The 20661-nt window shown below is 38.4% G+C and overlaps 1 protein-coding gene across 2 annotated transcripts in view; it reads left to right on the top strand.

Moving 5' to 3' along the window:
- Window positions 1–20661, top strand: part of BACH1 (BTB domain and CNC homolog 1) — a 205402-nt gene that overhangs the window by 72753 nt on the left and 111988 nt on the right. The window contains exon 5 of one of the 2 annotated variants that reach the window (XM_036219566.1): window positions 7805–9970. The exons of the other annotated variant lie outside the window; for it this stretch is intronic. Within the exon in view, the coding sequence (XP_036075459.1) occupies window positions 7805–7876 (72 nt within the window). The 3' untranslated portion in view covers window positions 7877–9970. Of the gene's footprint in view, window positions 1–7804; window positions 9971–20661 lie in introns of those variants that run through there. 2 annotated transcript variants of the gene reach the window in all.

Below are 20661 nucleotides of genomic sequence, written 5' to 3'. Positions count from 1 at the left end.
TAATCTCATCATAGTCATTCACCTGCTTAAAGAATGGAGTGGGTAGGCGTTTTAGTGAGTCTAGTAATTTTTTCTTTCTCTGCCAACTGGTAAAGACAGAAAACTCTTTACAGGTTGTTGGATGACTCCAGTTATTATAAATTCTTATAAAGACACTGCAAACAGGAAAATGTCAGTTCAACAGAATAGCAATACATACTAATATTTGGATCATTCTTGTGTATTATAAAATTGCAGGTCATTTCAGGTTCTGAAAGGGCTTCATAAGCCTCGGGTCTCAGATTTTAATGGCATATTGTTTCTTTCATTTCAGTTTTGTTTTGAATATTTTATTATGGAAAATTTCAAACATACTCAGAACTGGAGAGAATGGTATACTTCAATATGGCTTCCTAAAAGATAAGAGCTGTAGAACAATATGACCCTAATAGTATTATCAGACCCAAATAGTATTATTTGAACTATCATTCCAGTCCATGTTCACATTTCCTTGATTGTCTTAAAAACATTTTCTAGTAGTATGTTTGTTCAAATCGAGACCCAAATTATTGAATTTGGTTGATTCATCTTGTATGCCTTTTTTATTGTTTACGTTTCTTTTTTTTTTTTCTTCAAGCCATTTATTTATCAAAGAGATGAATTATTTTTCCTGTTGAATCCTCCACATCTTGAACTCGTTTGGTTGTATCTTTGTGGTACTGTTTCACTTGTTTCTATATGTCCCACTATTTCTTGTTAACGGGTAGCTAAGTCTAGAAACATGATTCGATTTAGGCTTAATTATTTTGGGGGAGGCAAGAATATTTCATAGGCAGAGTTGGATGCTTGCTATCGCATCACTTTGAGAGGCAAGTAAGGTCCGAAGCACTTAGTGATGCTCGGGTTCATCAGTGTCAACCTTTGACCTAATGGTCTTAGAAGCTGTTGATGATTATTGCCTAGATCCATTACTTCATGGGGGTTACAGAATGGCATCTTCTAATCCAGTTATTCAGTTTGAATTAGCTGGTTGTCTTCTATGGGGAAGAACTTTCCGTCATTTCTATTTGGTTAATGTGAAACACAGTGTATAAAGGCGAGGTAAGGTAAAATGCTCGATTTTTACCTTTATCTAATTCCAGAATAATGAGCCTAGCAACATCCAAATGTAAGTAATGAGGTTCTCATTTTTCAAACTATGAATTTAAGAATTATATATGTTAACATACATTACATTTTTATGTATTTTTATTTCATATATTATTTTACATTTAAAATATGTAATATATTTTATATATTTCAATCCATTGCAATGGATTGCAGTATATGTTAAACTCATTTCCCTCTAAATGTTAAGAAGGTTGTTTTTAAACTTAGTATAACTGCTTTTGCATCACTTTGGTTATTTTTTAATAACCGTACTTAGGACTAAAATGTGCTTATTGTAGAAAATTGAGAGAACAAAGACTCACGTAAAGACAAAAACGAAAAGTACCTACATGCTCCCCACTCAGAAATATGCCCTTTAAGCATTTCGTTGATTTTTCTGTTCTTTTGCTCTTATGTTCATCATTAAATAGTCCATGTCCATCATCATCATCACTCCCTCACAAGCGTTCGTAACTCCTCTTCCCCTCACTCTCATCAAACCATGTCTTGCTGGACCTCAGCCCTCCATCTTTACTACAACTGACTCTGAGCAGATAAATGTTGCCAGGGCATATCTAACTGAAGTGATATTCCTTAGAGGGATAATCTAAAGTACCTCAGCTTGCACCCACTGTGACCCAGAAACCCCACCTATGTTTCCCGGGACGATTCCACATGTTCTCCTCAAACCACTCACAACTCCTTCCTCTTTTATCTTCACTCAGCTGTTGACCTTGCCCCACACTTAAGTGAAATAAAAGCCTTCCAATGCTAACTCTGAAATTTGTAATGCTAACTTAACAAAGACTCTACCCTCACCTTTTCCTTTTTGTCATAACGGAGGGCACTTACTTTATCCTAGCCAATTCCGGCTCCTCCCCTTGTCCTCTGGTTCCAATGTTTTTTGACTTTTAAAAACACTTTACTCTTGTTATCCTCTCTCCTTTATCACATTTTCCCTATTCTTTACTTAATCATTCCTGTAACCATATTCTAATATTCCGACCCTATCTTAAAGACAACACCAATAACAAGCAATCAATTCCTTGGTTATATATCTCCTTGAAGGTTTCACCCATTTTTCCATTGTTCTCCCTAACCAAACTTCTTGAGAGCTGTTAATTATATTGTTTCTACCTTTTAACAGTTCTTTTCTTCAATCCATGCCAATATGGCTTCTACCCTGTCCCGCCAGTATACTGAAATGTCTTGTCCCATTGGCTGTCCCCACACAGCCAAACGCAATGCGCACCCCTCTGTCCTCTTCTTACCCACCCTTCGAACAGTTGGTGGAGTTGGCCCTTCACTTCTTGTGACATTCTTTTCTCTTGGCTGTCCTCACACACCAGCTATCCAGACTCTCTCCCATCGGTTTCCTCCTCCAGCTGGCTCCTATTCCTCCTCTTGAATGTTGGCATTTCTCTGGTTTAAATCCTGGATCCTCTTCTCCTTTTATTCTTTGTCTTTGGTCGATTGCATTGATTCACAGCTTTTTACCCAGACATTTTTTTCTGAGCACCATACCAAGTCTGGTTACCCAACAGATCAGCTTCAAAGTGTGCATGTCCAAGATGGACCTTCTCACCTCTGCCCCAAATGAATCGCTCTCCCATTTGTTCTCTCTCAATAAATGGTGCCATTATCCCCCAGGTGGTCAATCCAGTATCTTAAGAGTCAGTACTAAATTTCCTTTCCCATAACCCCTATATCCAAGGCATCAGTAATTTCATTTGATTCTGCCTCCCCAAATATCTTGACTCTGTCAACTTTTCTTCATCTTCACGGCTAATACCTTGATTATAGCCCATCCTTCATGCACTGCGTCACCACCATCGTAATGGTCTCGGATTCCACACTTGCTCCTCTATAATCCATTTTCCAAATTATATGTGAGTGATCACCTTCCAGAGCATAAACCTTCCTTAAAACCTTAGTGACTTTTTATTGTACTTATAATAAATCCAACCTCCTTACAAGGGCTGGATGTCTGGCTTTCCCAATCTATATGATCTGTCTCTGTTCATCTCTCCAACTTCAGGCTTTGTGACTCTCTCACTGTACCAGAGTCACTCTTTTTTTAAACACACCCAAATTTTCCTACCTTAGAATGTTCTTGCTGGTCCCTTTGCTCTTTTCACCAGTGCCATGTATGACTTCATATCTGTTAGAAATCAGCTCAAATATTGTCTGTCACATTGATACCTTTTCTGACCAGTCTAACTGAAGTAGGCGGTATTTCCATTCCACCCACCTATGAGTAAAATGATCTGAGTCTCCCTCAAATGCCAACTGCTTATTTTTAATTTGTCTTCTCTGAAAATAATTTCTTACTCCATTAGCAATATAAATCCCAGTATCTAATCTTGAAAAAGCCAAATTAAACATACAAATACTGACTCTGATCTGATAACAATTTTATAAGAACAGACTTGGATTCAAATTTGAACTTTGACTTGTTACTTTTTATATTAATTTTTTCTATTTCTTAATTAGTAGACAGATGATAAATCAAAATGAATGAAATACAGTGAAGGTATAGTATAGTTGGTGAATGATACGATAACTTAATAGGACTTCTTACATTTAGGGGCAGAAGAAGCATGAAGGAGAGGGCAAAAATTCCTTAAATCTTGCTCTGTGCTAGGCACTCTACTACTAGATACTTAACTAACCAGTTCAACGATAGAGCACTGCTAGGCCAGAGCCAGAGGCTACTAACTTATAATATTTTAGAGTTGGAAAGAATCTCAAAGGTCATTTAGTTCATTGTGTGATAAACTTGCCGTTATGCGATTCCTCTAGCAATATTTTCTAATGCTTTCACAGTCTCTCCTTGAACTCTCTACCTCCTACTGCAGCTCATTCTAATTATCAGAAAGTTTTAGTTTAATTGCATATAAACCTGTCTCCATGTAATTTCCACCCACTATTCCTTTGCAGCCAAACTGAGTGAGATAAATCTGTCCTCTCTGTGAAGTTGTATTGAAGTTGGCTATTTCAGGCTAAGTGTTATCAAGATGACTTTGGACTTACGGTTAGTGTGACTTGAGGCTAACTGGCCACATCCAGGATTCCTCGCCTCATTTTCCCCTGTGGCTTTGGGCTAAGTATGCATAGTTGAGATCATTTCTCTCTAAATAAAGACTTCTCTCAGGCATAAGGATGCATTTATTATTATTGCCTATAAAATAGCTACCATTTAAGTGCCTATAAGGAAGTTGTGCTTTACGTATATTAACTTTAACCCACACACTGTCCTTCTATGGTATGAATTTGAATCATACAAAATTGTTATTTCTACAGGTCAAAAATGGTTGAATATAAGCAATTTCAAGTGGTTCAATTATTACTAATCTGATTTTATAGATGAGAAAAACAGAGGCTTGGAAATGTTACGTACCTTGTTCAGGTTGGTAAAACCAGCAAGAAAGGGCTGAGGTCTGCACCTGCTTTCCTCTAGTTCGAAAGCTGGTTCATTAACTGTAAGCGCTGCTTCCATACATGTCACCTGGCACCTGCAGATGCGAGGATTCAAGGTAAAGGCAGAGGTCACAGTCTTTTGTGATGCAGCATAGCAGAGTGGAAACAAAACAGAAGTTTGAGGTATTTGTATATTTCCTATGTAAGTCTTTATTCCATCCTTACTATTTCTGTGACCTGGAGAAAGTTATCTAACTTTGCCGAAACTCAATTAGCTCATTTCTAACACCGGGTTATTAATATTGAACTTGTAGTACTTGTGTATGAGGATTGACATTCTGTCCAATGCTTTCCTCTTGCCTGGCTGATGTATGGTACGAGAGCCCCAGCCTATTCACTCTCTGCTTCCCCTGCATACAGTGTTGGCCTACTTTCCCCCAAAAGGCCAGTAGTAAATATTGCAGCCTTTGTGAGCCAAGAGGAAATGTCTTCAACTCTTCAAGAACCTGTTCTCACTGAAAGGTTAATAGTGACTTTCACAGTTTACTTTGAAAATGTAAAAACCAGCCTTAGCTCATAGGCTATACAAAAACAGGTGGGCCAGTGAGCCAGTGGCCTGGAGGTTTCCAGCTCCTGTGCTAGCTGACTTGCTTTGTAGTTGCTTCCCTCTTCTCTCTTCTCCGACAGCTTCTCACTGTGCTCCCTCTCAAGCATAATATTGCTGCTTCTGTCACTGAGAAAACAGAAGCACTCAGAAAGGATCTACCCCAGCTCCCCCTGCCTCGCCTCTCTTCATGGGCCTGCATGCTCTTCCTTGTCTCTGTTTACAGCTGAGGAGCATCCTGGGCTCCTGACATAAGCCAGCCTGATTGTGCACCTCATCCCATCGCTTCTCACTTCCTCAGGAATGTTGCTCTAATAACTCTCCCCAATATCCTTTAAAGCACTAACATTTCTTCCTCCACTGGATCATTCCCATCAGTGTGCGGACATGCTGTGATTCCTCCCATCTTAAGAAACACACAAAAAAACTCTCCCTTGACCACACTTTCTTCTCCACTTACCGCTTCCTTCCCATTTTTCTAAGCAAAACTCTGTGAGTGAACTAACTATGTAGGCTAACTCCAGTTTCTCTATTCTTTACCATCACCCCACCAAGGTCAGGAATGACCTCCAGGTTATATTCTAATGCGCAGTTCTGTTCTTATCTAATCCAACTTTTCAGCAGCGTTTGCCATAGGATTCTTTCCTTCTCCTGAAACACTTCCTTCACTTGCTTTCTGGGGGACAAAGCCCTACTGGCTTTTCAGTTTAATCCTTGCTGATCCTTCTCAGATTCTTCCTTGTTTCTTCTCATCTCCGCTGCCTATTAATATTGAAGAGTCCCAGGAATTAGTCCTTGGAATTCTTCTATTTTCTATCTATATTTACTCTTGTAATAATCTTATAGAGTCTTGTGACTTGATTTATATGGTAATCACTTTCATATATAAATCTCGAGCCTGGCTCATTTCCTGAACTCCAGATTTTATATCTGACTGCCCACTTAAACTATCTCCTTTGATGTCTGAAATGCTTCTCAAACATAGCATGGCCATAACTGAACTCTTGATATTTCCCCATCAACAAAGCTGGCTTCTCTCACTGCCTTTCTCATTTATGCAAATTGCAACTCCATTCTTCTGGTCATTCAGGATAAAAACCCTGGTTTCATTCTCTTTAAAAATTGTTTTAAATCAACTTTTTGAGCGATAATTTATGTTCAGTGAACTCTATTCATTTGAAATGTATGATTCAAAGAGTTTTGACTGATATTTATACTCATGAAACCACTCTTCCTTTAACTTCTGTCCCCTGGAGACTACTGACCTGCTTTTTGTCACTATAGAATTAGTTTACTTTTTCTAGAATTCTATATAAGTGGAATTATATATGGTGCCTGCATCTTTCACTTATATTTTAAGATTAATTCATGTCGTTGTGGCAGTAATTCACCATGTTGTGATTAAAATCCCATTATATGGATATACCGCAATGTGTTTATGTCTTTACCAGGTGATGGACATTTGGGTTGCTTCCAGTTTTTGACTATCATGAATAAAGCTACTGTAAACACCCAGTAGGTCTTTGTGCAGACACTTGATTTCAGTTTTCTTAAGTAGATCACTTAGGAGTAGAATGTCCAGGTAGTATGGGAAGTATATCGGATAACATTTTATAAAACTGTCAAAAATAGTTTTCCAAGGTAGTTGTGTCATTTTACGTTCTTACTAGTAGTAAGTTACAGTTCCAGGTCCTCCACGTCTTTGCCCGGCTACAACCTCAACTGCTCTCTTTCTTTCATGTCCGAAATCCTACCCATCAGCAAACCCTGTTGTCTAAACCTTCAAAACGTACCTAGGGTCCTATTTGTTCTCATCCTACTACTGCTCCTATTTTGGTCCAAGGCATCCTTGGTCATCTCTCATTGGGCTTCTGCGATAGCTTCCTGTTTGCACCCTCTGCCCCTTCAGTGTATTCAAAAACACAGTCGTTGAAATAAACCTGTTAACATACAAGCAGTTGTTCATGCCATTGTTTAAAACCCTCAGTGGCTTCCCTTCAGAGCAAATGCTAAGGTGATTATAGTGGTACATTTGGCCCTCCCTGATCTGGCCATCCCCCAAACCCTTACTTTTCTACCCTTCTACTGCTCTTTCCCTCCTTTCCTTCTTTCTGTGCTATTCCCTGAACACACCAAGTACACGCCCATCTCAGGGCCTTTGCCCAGGCTGCTCTCCAGCCCTTTTCTTTCTCAGACACACACTTAACTTGTGTCCTCACTTTCTTCAGATCATTCCAGTGATCGTTTCTCTGTGAAGCTTTCCTCAATTCTCCCATTTAAAAATTACATCCCTTCCCCCTTCTTATTCCATTCATCTACCTTGTTTTTTTGCTATCACACTTATCCCCATTTAGGACTCAATTTATTTTTGTCGATGCTCAGCTATGTGCCAATGACCATCCCAGGCATTTGGGATGCAGCATTGGATGAAGCAGTAAAAAATCTCCATCATTACAGAGTTTACACATATTTTACTCATTCATGTTGCTTCGCAATCATTCCCCATCCACTAGAATAAAATCTCTGTGGTAACAGGGATTTTGCATGTTTTGTTCAATGCTGTATCACTAGTGCCCAGAAGAATGCTGGTAAATTATAGGATTTTAACAGGTACCAGTTGTTGTCTTTTTATTTTATTTTATTTTTTCACAGAAAAAGGCGACCCTTGGTCCAAGCTTCACTCATGTGGAGTCGAGTCCTGCAGTGTCCTACTTTGGGTTTTGAGAGTGTCTGTGGCCTGTGAAAATTGAAGACACCGTTGAATTGCTAATTCAAAATTGGAACTGGTTCAATTTTATGATCCTCTAAGAATGAAATTTAGACTGTAAAGTAGTACTAATCTAACTTTCCAGAGTATTTATCAAGAAAGCTCCTGTTATCTACAGACAGCCTCTTTCAAGACCTTTGGGTCAATGAGCTGCTGCCTGAGCTTTGAGTCATGAGGCCAGCGCTTCCACTGCCTATGCCCTTGTTATGGGTTGACTTAAATCCCCACCAAAAGTAAAATCCCAATACCAGTACCTTAGACTATGACTTGGTTTGAAATAGAGTCATTGCAAATGTAATTACCCAAGATTTGGTCATACTTCCATATGGTGGGTCCGTGATCCAGTATGGTTAATGTCCTTATCAAAGGAAATCCGAATGAAGTCAGAGATACAGAGAAAAATGCCATGTGATGATGGAAGAGTGGAGTGATGCACCCATAAGGTAAGGAACACCAAAGATTGCCAGCAGACCACCAGAAGCTAGAGAAAGGCAAGAAAGGACTTCTCTCCAGGTCTCAGAGGGAGTGTGGGCCTGCCAACACCTTGATTTTGGACTTCTGGCCTCCAGCACTAAGAGACAACAGTGTTTGTTGCTTTGAGTGGCCCGGTTTGTGGTACTTTGCTATGGCAGACCTGGGGAACTGATAGAGACCTTGTCCAGTTGTGTATCAAACGACTAAAATTATATTGTTGAGATGGGAATATAGATAAAAGAAGAGGCAAGTTGGTAACTTCAGGGAGTTTAAAATGTAGGCTTCGAATTTTCCTAGAGGATAGACCAAAAACAAAACCAACATGGAGGAATAGGGAAGCTAAAAAATGTTCACACCTACATGAAAGCTGATATATGACAGAAATGACATTATTACAAAGTGAGGTGAGAAAACGGTAGACTAGTTAATATATAGGAGTAGAAAATTCGGCTCTCCATATGCAAAAATAAAATTGCCCTACTTCAAATCATCATCATCATCATCTTCACCCCATTGAAGAAGTTTCTACATATCCTAATAGTAACTTCACAGTTATCTATCAGTAGACACTTATTTTATACCCATTTTACAGATTAAGAACTGAGACACATAGGTTAAGTGACTGGCTAAAAAGTGCTAGAGATAAGAGGTGAACTTAAGCAGTCTGGCTCTAGATTCCAAGTTCTTAGTCACTGTACCATATTACTTCACATTTTATAAAGAAATAAATTCAAAGAACATTAAAAATTTGACCATGAAAATCAAAACTTTAAAAATTCAGAAGAAAACCAAGGAGAATATCTTCAAGACTTTAGGGCAGGAAGTAAATAAAACAGAAAAAAAATACAAATTGTAAAAAAAAAAAGTGATGGCATATACTACATTAAAGATGTTGCTCATCAAAAAACATTATAATAAGAGTGAAAAAGAGATATTTGCAGCATGTCTAAACAACAGAAGATTAACATATAATGTGTATAAGACATTCTGTACACCAATAAGAACAGGACAAATAACACAATCAAAAAGTGGGCAAAAAAATCCCCATGAAACCTTACAGTAGAGGAAAAGTAAATGACTAATAATCATTTGAAAAGACAATTATAATTTCACACCTATTATATTGGCAAAAATTAAAAAACCTGACAATACCAAATGGTGATAAGGAAATAAGGCAGTAGCAATTTCTATACACAGGAGGGGAAATAGATATAAATTGGAGTAGCTACTTTGGAGATCAATTTTATAATATTTAGTAAAGTCAAAGATTTATTTGCCCTATAACTCATTTATTCATAAGAGTATATCCTGGTGCAGATTGCTTATGTAATCAAGGAGACAGAGACATGTTCACAGTAAAATGGCTTGTAATAGCAAACACTTAAGGACAACCTCAGTGCCTATCCACAGAAAAGTAGATTAACTTTTGGTAGTTCAGTCATATAATGGAATACTATAAAGCACTGAAAATTAATAAACTAGAGCCAAATATATTTATGAAAGAACCTAATAAACATAATGTTGCTGGAGAAAAGCAAGTTACAGAAGAATATATAAAAGTTAAAAACCTGTCTCAGCCAAGAAAAAGCTGAAGGAGTTCATCAACACCAAACCAGTATTACAAGAAATGTTAAAGGAGTTTCTTGAAGAAGAAAAAAAATATGTATAAGAAAATATCGCAAAGAAAAAAATCTCACTAACAAGGGCAAACGCAATAAAAGCAGTGGATCAACCTACACTAAAGCTAATACAGAGATGAAAAGGCAACAGCAAATTAAGGGGGTACACATAAACACACACACACGAGATGTAAAAAATAATTACGAAAGCACAAACATAGAGGGAGTGAATAAAGATGGTAGTGATTTTAGAATGCGTTCCAACTTAAGTGACCATCTTGAAATAGACTACTATAATCATAGCTTGGTATATATGAAGCACATGGAGACCGCAAAGCAAAAAACTATAAGAGATGTACAAGAAATAAAGAGTAAGGAATCTAAACACTACAGAAAATCATTATTATATAAGAGAGAAGAGCAAGAGAATAAGAAAGGAACAGAGAAGGGCTACAAAAACAATCAGAAAACAATAAAATGGCAATAACAACCTGCCTATCAATAATTAATTTAAATGTAAAAGGATTTAAATGCTCCAATCAAAATATAAATGGATAAAGATGTGGTACACGTATACAATAGAATATTACTTGGTCATAAAAAAGTAAAATCTCACCATCTGCCACCACATGTATGGACGTAGAGAGTATCATGTTAAGTGAAATAAGTCAGGCAAATACCATGTGATTTTACGTATAAGTGGAATCTAAAAATAAGATAAATGAACAAAGCAGAAACAAACTCACAGATAGAACAAACTGATGGTTGCTAGATGGGAGGAGTGGTTCAGGGGATGGGTGTAAAAGCGAAGTGATTAAGAAATACAAAATATTCGGAGAGATGGACAGTGTAAGGAACATAGTCTATAATATTGTAATAACTGCACGTGGTGTCTGGACGGTGCAAGACTTATTGGGGGGTCATTTCATAAGTGACGTAAATGTCTACTACGCTGTACACCTGAAACTAATATAATATTGAATGTCAGATGTAATTGAAAAAAGTTAAAAAACACGTAAACGAGATGATATAAAGGGTTAAAAAATAAAAGAAATATAAAGGTCAAAAATAAAAGAAATATAAAGATTAAAAATAAAAGATTACATAAAGATTAAACAACAAAAGATTATATAATGGTTAAAAACATAACACAAAATTATGAGTTACATATATGCAGAATAAAAGTATAAAGAAATAACTGAAGAATTCAGGAAATGGTTACCTTTGGGAGCAAAGGAGAAGATATAATTGGGAATGGATAAGCATCGGTCATCAAATATAATCAAGTTAATATTTTATTTCTTAAAGCAGGTGGTGGGTGCATAGGCACTTGGACTATTTTTTATCCCTTTTTCTGTGTCATAAATATTATAAAAATAATTTTTAAAAAGGGAACGAGAATGTCCTGCAGCTACTGAGACCTGTAAGAAGCAAGCCAGTCTTGTAGAATGTTGCTGGGGCTTCAGATCAGAAGAGGCAGGAAGTGGCCACAATCTTCGCTTCCTCTGAGTTCCTCTCACTCCCCTTCTCCTATTCCGGAATGATGGTGGGAAAAGACTGAGTACTGTTAAGAATTTTTTTTTTTTTCTTTCTGAGATCCAGGATTGTCATGTTTTCATTCTAGGAGTCCCTTCCTCCTGGTTCGGATAGGGCACTGTCTGGGCAAGGCAAGTTTCTTTTCAGAGTGAGAACTTTTTGCAGAGTTGCTGTGGTTTTTAGTCTTTTGTGTTTGAAAGCTATTTTTGATTTAATGTTTTCTAGCGTGCCTTTTATTTACATGCTCTTAGCGAGAAAATTCTCTCACAAATAAAGTGTGGCTGACGTACAGCTAAAGACTGCCCTCCACACAAACGAAGAGTTTTTCAGACAAGAAATAAATAAAAATCAAAGAGTTTGGTGTCTGGTGCCTCCGGAGTGGCTCACAGCATATCTCTGGGAATCTATTTGATCTCAACCAAAAACAACAGCTGTAAAGAGGGAGGTGTTTTATATCCAAGTTGATAAACAATCTTGCTGTAGCTTATGGTCTTCAATACATCAGTGTCCACAGACAATATTTCGGCTGCGGATGTCGTCACTTAATTCTTGGGCGCAGTGAACTTTGCCCAATGTTTCAATATAGTGGATAGAATAAATCTGAGTGCAGGATATGACTTTTTAAATGTTATTTCAATAATGCTCTCCTCTTAACAGCATCCGGGTGTTGGCCTCATTATTTGTGAAGAAGGACCGAGCGTGAGGAATGTAAAGCAGCTGATGCTTCTTTGTTCACATGAACTTAAATGGCTCCAACTAGAACAGTCTTTCAAAACTGATAACATGCTTTCTCTGCTCTGAAATCTGTATTTTATAAGAATCATTATTTTGTTCACAGTGGCTGGAATTTAGTATTTTCCCTTGTTGTGAGGATTTTTGTTTGGTTTTGTCAGTTGTTGGTCACTCAAATTTAGTTCCGTTACTGAAATCGAATTTGGAAGCTGGATCATTGAGAGATTTTAATAACATTATTAAAATATGTGGCTTTCTGAAGTAGTAATCGGAGGGAGGTGTGCCCTATGGTAGGATTTGGGTATGGGGAGAAAAGTTGCAATATTAGTCTGTCCTTATTCGCAGGGGTATTCCTCTATAAAAGTTGTGTTTAGGGTGGGGCATGGATGGAGAGAATTGCTTCTAGAGTCCTGTGTAATGTGCATTAAAAAAAATGCATCGGGCACCATTTAAAGCACGTGTCCTGTTATTAAAATCCTACGATGCTGAAATGGTGACTGTATCAACTGGTTTATCAGTCTTCTGAGGACATCTAAACATTTTATCAGACCTATGACTCAATTCTTCAGTAAACAATTTGCACCTTGCAGTTATTTAAAGAGAGGAGTTTTCCTGTGGTATTATTTAATTCTTAAAAGCATATTTATCTTTCTGGATCACCTGCGTTTGCTCGCTTAGCAAAGAAAGGGTGAAAAAAGACCTCGTTGGATGCAGTCTGTAAAAATAGACATGTCAGTCTTGTTCGTGCTCTATATTAATATGTAAAACAATGCCTGCCACATAATAGATGCTCATCAACCATCGGAGGAATGAAAGAAAGAAAGAAAGAAAGAAAGAAAGAAAGAAAGAAAGAAAGAAAGAAAGAAAGAAAGAAAGAAAGAAAGAAAGAAAGAGAAAGAATAGTTGATGGACTGAACATAAAATGTTAACTATTGTGTTCTTCATATTCGTTCTCATAAAACTTCAGAACACCATTTTTTTCTATTACTAGGACTATGGGGAGCTAGGAAGAGCAGTGAGAGGTGCCTAGAAACTAGAAAAGAAGGAAGCAGCTGGAAAGCAGAGGCAGGTCAAAGGTCTCTAATCATCTCCTGTTTTATATACACAAGATTAAAGATTCCCTCTGAGTTTTGATTAAGGATGCGCAGTCACAAGATTAAATATCGGTGAGTCAAATTAGAAACGGTTTAACTCCAATCTCAGAATTCATCAAAGCGCCCCTGCTACTCCCTCCCTCACATTAAGCTGTCTTTACAACAAGGGATTAGAGCAAATCATCTAAGACTTCATGTCCCCTGGGCTCTTTGTCACCTCTTCTATGCAGCTGTCCTTATTCAGATCACAAACAATTCTCTTGTCAAGAATCAAAGCTCATTTCCCCTTGAAGCTTCTGTTTATCCCCGCAACTGAATTCATCTCAGTGCCTCTACACCTATTTATTTATTTTGGCGACCTGCAGGGTCCCAGATCAGGTACAACATGTGCTCGTCGTATGCATTGTCACGAAACATATTAAAACGTAGTACACTTGTCTATTTTAGAAAACACCTCCTTAATCATTCCAGTAATTATGCAAACACTCCTACAAGGTGGACTGTAAACATGTCTTTTCCTTCTTGAGAAGCCTTCTGACACTCCTCGGAAGCCAAACCAGAAGGAGTGTGGGCAAAATGCACGATTAATAACCCTGCTGAGGAGAGGTTAATACAGTCATGAGGAGTCTGAGAGATAAAACTGTCATTGCTTTATTAAAGCCTTTAATTCAGGCACAAACTTGCCTCGTAATGATAAAACAATGATGATGATGATGATGATGATGATGATGATGATAAAGTAAATAAAAGGACCAGAAAGAAAAATGTCAATCTTAATTCTAGACTGAATTCTAGGTTCTGCAAATGTATTTTCTTGATCAGTGAAAGAGATCCATTGCCCTATAAATGTGTCGTTTGTCGCAAGAAAACATAAAAGCCTAAGGAAAACCATGCAGATGAAGCTACTTGAGGCTTAACACCTGCCCAGTAGTTTCCTAAGCACATAGAATTCTTGGGTTTATCCTTTACGTGGCTCCACTTCAGGGGTGAGATGATGGAGTTCAATCATTTATGATTTCCTTTCCCTTCTGTGGGAAGGGACCATGGGTTTGAGAACTTGAGAGTCGCTTCAAAAGGCCTACATTATCTGTTTTGACTTACTTGGTGCCAAAGAAGACTAAGAGAGGTAGATTTTAGGTTCCTATGTAAGGTCCAAATATGTGAAAGAGAACTCATGATCAGGCCCCGATGTATGTACAACCTCGCAAAGTGGGAAATGTCAGAGAGGAAGGTAATGGGACTCACTTTAGGGGTCATGTGGACTCTTCAAGGAAGCTAGGACAAGGAAGAGTCATGGGCTCCTACACATGGCCACCAACATGGGCTATGGGTAGCCGAGTGCGGGCGTGGGTGCTTTGGCTCCTATGACCAAGGTCATGGAGATACAATCTTAATTTCAAAATGTCTCCAGGGCATAAGGGAGGATTTCTCAGGGACTTAATGATATAGCCCTTCTAGCTTCTGAGATTGGAATTCCCTGGGAAAGGAGAGTCATCAGACATCTAGGGATGAGGATTGCTGGGAGAGGCTTTTCCAGTCAGGTTGAAAGCCCTGGGCTTTACCCCTGAGACCATAGTGAATGCAGAGCTTTGGACAGAGGAATAATGGCATAGAAGTGGTATCTAGAGAATACGAATTTGGATACACAATAACTTGAAGAATTTCTGGGAAGGGGGCCAGTTCTGAATATGTTTTCAATAATTTATGACTGATAACATGAAATACTATTGGTTTGTCGAGTGAAGTGAACTCAACAGAGATAGAAATAAGAAACAATTTTTATTTTTCTTCATCTATTGTGTTTGAACATGCTGTGCCCAACCTCCTTTGTTTACCTTCAGGGAGGAGCTCACAGCTTTCTTATCTTTTTTTCCTCATTAGACAACTTCTATTTTACTGTCAGGTAGTAAACAGTCCGGTCCAGTCTAAATGAGAACTTTGGTCTCATATCCAAGTCCAGGCTTCTCTTCTTCCTCCTGCTCAAGTCTGATCTATCATTTAGGAAAGGGATGTGGTCTTTCCTTTATTCTTTTCTCTTTCTCTTTTCCTCCTACTTCCTGCTAACTGGCTCCTCCTGGGTTGGGACATGGGAAAAAAAGAGGTTCGAGTAAACAGGGAAAGATACTTTTACCTCGTTCATGTTATTTGTAGGTTTGTCCTGGCCGTTAATGATTTGTGTAGGAGGCCTCCAAGTTCTGCCTCATTTGTGGGATGCTGTGTGGTTTGTTGTGTGCTCCACATGGACACTGGTTTGGCCAGAGATTCACTCTATGGTTGGCTTTTTGCGACCCTCCCTCTATCATGTTCTGCCCTGCAGAGTACTGCGTAGCCTGTCTCATCCCATCAAGATGGCTCAAGCCTGGCTAACTTCCAGTGCTCAATGAACCCATGGGAGTGGCTCCTTGCCATTCCAAATGCAGGCTTCTTTGGCTGTTTTTTTTTCTTCCCATTTACATCTTTGTCTTTTATATTCTCCAGTAGGAGGCAAGCACCAGTCTCTATGTTCACATACACCCCCAAGCTCTAGGGCATCCACGTCACATGCTCCAGAGAACAATTTTACCATATTCTTCTCCAGGGAGCCAAGCATTTCTGCAGCCTAGTAAGTCTCCAGAGGTAGGGGAGAGAAACTGTTATGAGCCGAATTAAGTTTCTCCAAAATGTGTATGTTGGGGTCTTAATCCCTAGTTTCTCAGAATGTGATTGCACTTTGAGACAGAGTCTTTAATGAGGTAAATAAGGTGAAATGAGGTATTTGGGAGTGGGCTTTAGCCCAATGGGACTGGTGTCCTTACAAGAAGAGGAGATTGGGATACGGACATACATAGCAGGAAGACCATGAGAAGACACAGGGAAGAGATGGCCATCTTCACTCTGCAGACACCTCGATTGTGAGAAACCAAGAACTGCAAGAAAATACATTTCAGTTGTTCGTTACGGCAGCCCTGGCAAGGGTACAGGTACCCTTGCTTCTACAAATTGGGAATTCCAGCAGTTTCTTGGTTATCTCGTTAGGATGCCTCCTTTCCTAAACTTTGCAGCTTCACTTGACGATCTGAGACCACAGGAGACATTCTAGTCCAGGCTTCTTTTAGAAGGCCTGGCTGAGGACAGCAGTGAAGACCCTGTGAGGCACTGTGCCTTATGCCTTCAGCCCACCTGATTGCTGCCCCTTGCACCGCTGCCAAGCTTGTGCCCGGGCATCTCCCTGAGTTGCTTTCTCCAAAGCTGCAGAAGACCACTTAAACTTGGCCAGGTGTGACCATAATTTCAGGGCAGTTACACCTTCAGAGATGGTCTTCAGCAAAGGTGGGTAATGTCTCAGCTTCCCATCACCTGGTGTGACGACTCTGAGGAGCATGCTGCACGGTTGCCCAGAGCGTCCCCAGTGAGACTGAGCCACAGCTGCCCAGTGTTATCTCGTTGATTAACATATCATTTATTGACTTTTCTCCCTCCCTGTTTTACTGTTTTACTCTATGACTTCTGTTTTGAGGGCTTAACTCCTGAATACCTAAGTGTACCAAATCTTTGTCTCAGGGTTTACTTCTGGGGGAACCCAAACTAAGACAGCTGATACTTTGGATGGGTAACTTTTCATTGTGAGCTTGAAGCAGTGTCTACTTCTGAATTTTTCTGGGGGCTGTAGATTGTTGCTTATTGATTTTCCCTTCATTTCATCGAGAAATGTATCCGTATATGATAAAAGGCTAAGATCCTGCCACTATGCTCAGACTGCAGACTGAGAAGTCCATTGTCCCTGATATCAATGCAAGGTTACTAGAGATTCTTTCATAACTCTTGAAAGGTTAGGAAGAAGGAAGGGCGATGGGGGCCGTGGGGTATTTCGAGCAGTGGGATTGCAGGTAATTTGATATAGCCATCTCCACTTCAGTTCTGACACGGCAAACATCCTTTTAGTTCCACTCTTTACGCTATTTTCGCCATATTCTAAATTGACAGCTCTTCTAATGAGCTATTTGCATTGTAGCTAGGATCTTCGAGGCAACAGCCTGATGGTCACTGCATTGGATAGATTATTATGATTGCAAACTAGAGTGTTTCATCTGCATGAGAGCCGTCTCAGGGAATGGATGAAGCCGTTGCTTCGTGTGTGGAGGGCGATGTATGGTTAAGAGTAAAGCTTTCATATTCTGACCCTGTTATTCACAAGCTTTGGGGTAGTGGGATGGTTACTTAACTTCTGTAAAATGGAACAAAATATTTGTACCTACCGATTAAAGCTGTTAGGTGGATCGAATGAGGCAATGCATTTAAAGTTCTTAGCAGAGTGTTTGACATGTAAATAAAGGCCCAGGAAATATTAATAATAATGAAGACGACGATGATGCCAAGAAATTAGGCTTTTTCCATGTGGTCTCAGAAGATGGAGTCTGAACTGATATTTAGGGTGAGTAGACCCTCCTGAGGATAGAAGATTTCCTGTGCGGTGAAACCCAGCAGAGGCTGGGTGATCACTTATCTCTTGTAGCCAGGATGTTAGAATGGATTCAAGGAAGGAGAGGGAAGACAGAACGCTTAACGTGACCGTCAACCCCAGGCTCTATCGCTCGGCTTCAGAGATGGAGGGAGGCATCAGATGAGGGTGTGGATATGAGTCAGGAGTTTTGAAAAATCCACAACACTAAGTTGAGTTTTGAAGGCAAAGGCGCAGCAGTGGCCTGAACAGCACCAGGAAGGTGGGCATCTCTGCGCTGGGTTGTGACGGGCTGACCAGAAGTGCTCTAAAAACCCCAATTTGACAGGTTCCCTGGTTAGGGCCTGAGCTTGATCATTGTTCAACTGTGAGTATCCCGGGAGCGAGACTCCAAGGTGTGCTCATTTGTCCTTTATCTCCATACCATGTTGCCTGTACCTATGTGTATATTTGTTTTAATCTTTCAACTTAGATATTCACCTTTATGTCTGATTCAATTTCTAATACAACAGCAGGCAGGATTTTTCTTTTGAATGCCAGTTGGTTTAAGGGAATTTTTAAAATTTGTATTTATGTGTACATTTTTCTCTTTCATATTCCTCTTATTCAAGTTAAAAAAAAATACAAGGAAACTAAACATTTATTTGAATTTCAACTCTGTGCTATATTCCTTTTGATTGTGAGCCTATCTTGAAATTCCAATTAGGCTGGCATTTGTTTCATAGCTTCAAATAATTTAGGATTCTTTTAGTTAAAAATGTGAAATCAATGCCTTTTTGATGAATAGAGGTTTTACGTATGAATAATAAATAACCTCTTCTTTGTTTTCATAAACTCCAGTTATCTCTTGTAATTAAATTTATGCTGGCTATGTATGAAGTCTACTTTAGAAATACTTATAAAAATAAGTTTATAAATGTAGATTATTCAAAGAGAAAAACATTAAGTATTAAATATAGAATATAAATAATTTGTCCTATGTGAGCACAAAGAAGTGCATGAGGGATGCATAATTGGAGAACAGCATCATAGCAATTACCAAATATAAGATATTTCAAAAAAGACTTTAACATTTATGTTTATCTCAAGTTAGTACCACATGGTCAGTCTTCCTCTAGTGCCCATAATGGATGATTTGTATTAAGCATAATGAGTAGCACATCCTTTCTGATTGTTGTCTGCTTGAGGTAGGGAAAAAACACCACAGTCAAATTATCATCATTGCTTTAGTAGTTATAAAATCAGGATATCTGGCTAAAGTGTTATTGGCATGGTATTTGGTTATCTTATTAATTTTGGGTCTGTATTAGCTTAAAAAATATATGTCACACGAATAGAGCCCTTACAAGATTCTGCTTGATTTTTATTTGGGGCAACTAGTAGATCCTCTTGGCGGAATACTTTTATTTCTGCAACTTTCTCCTAAGAGCAAGTTCTGGGCCATTAATTTTAGTGGAGCATATATAACTTACCTTTTTAAAAGGACTGTCCATCTGGTGAAGCAAAAGGAAATAGAATTTTGGAGACTGATTATACAATCAATGTGTTCCATTTAGAAACTACATAAAGTACAAAAAGAAATACAAAATTTAAATTCTGCTATCTAGGCACAATTACTATTATACCCAGAGAGGTGTTTTTCTTTTCAGCCACTTTTTAGAAGTGGTATTTAAGTATGCATGTTTTTTATTTGTGCATATAAAACATCCTGCTTTAAACAAACATTGTCTTATTACATATATTTTTAAAATTTTTTATTTTGAAATAATTATTTATTCACAGAGGCAAAGAGAAGTCCCATGCATCCTTCACACAGTTTCTGCTAATGGTTACATCTTACATAACTATAGTACAATATCTAAAACAGAATATTGACATTGGTACAATGTATACATGTCATTTTACCACACTTACAGATTTGTGTAACCGCCAGTACAATCAAGATACAAAACTTCACCACCACAAAGATCGCACTCATGCTATCCTTTTATAGTCACATCTGTTACTCTGTCCCCTGCCACTGCTCACCCCTGCTAAGTATTAATTTGTTCTTCATCTCTATAATATTGTCATTTTGAGAATGTTATATAAATGCAATCATCCAGCGTGTGACCTTTCAAGGTTGGCCTTTTTTTCCCACTCAGCAGAATGCCCTTGAGATCTATGCAAGTTGTCGTATGTATCAATAGTTCAATCTTTTTTAATGTTGAGTAGTATTTGTGGTGTGAAACTATTACGCTTTAACCATTCACCCACTGAAGGATTATCTGAGTAGTTTCCAGTTGTTTGCTATTACAAATAAAGCTGCTATGAACGTGTATAGGTTTTTCTGTGGTCTTAAGTTATCATTCCTTTGGAGTAAATTCCAGAAGTGTGATCATTGGGTTATATGGTAAATATATATTTATTTTGTTTTAAAAAAAACCACCGAGTTCTACTTAAGAAACTGACAAGTTGAAGGAACTGCCCAGTCATGGTGTAAGTGTGGCTGTAGCATTTTGCATTCCCACCAGACAAGTATGGGGGTTTTTCCATATCCTCATCAGTATTTGGGATCGTCACTATTTTTTCTTAGCTTTTCTGATAGGGGTGTAGCGATATCTAATTATGGTCTTATAAATATTTTTTAGATGCATGATGTTATGTACATATGCTTCTTTTTATTTCATTTTTTTTTCAATTAAAGTTGGCATTCAAAATGATTTTATATTAGTTTCAGGTGTACAGCATAGTGGTTAGACATTTATAAAATTTACCAAGTGATCCCCCTGATTAGTCTAGCGCTCACCTGGCAATGTACGTAGTTATTACATTATCGACTATATTCTCATGCTACATTTTATATCCCC

The sequence above is a fragment of the Rousettus aegyptiacus genome, unplaced genomic scaffold, assembly GCF_014176215.1.
Source record: "Rousettus aegyptiacus isolate mRouAeg1 unplaced genomic scaffold, mRouAeg1.p scaffold_m13_p_4, whole genome shotgun sequence".
Lineage (NCBI taxonomy): Eukaryota > Metazoa > Chordata > Mammalia > Chiroptera > Pteropodidae > Rousettus > Rousettus aegyptiacus.
Note: the sequence above shows the minus strand (reverse complement) of the source record. Positions and strands in the feature narration are given on the sequence as shown.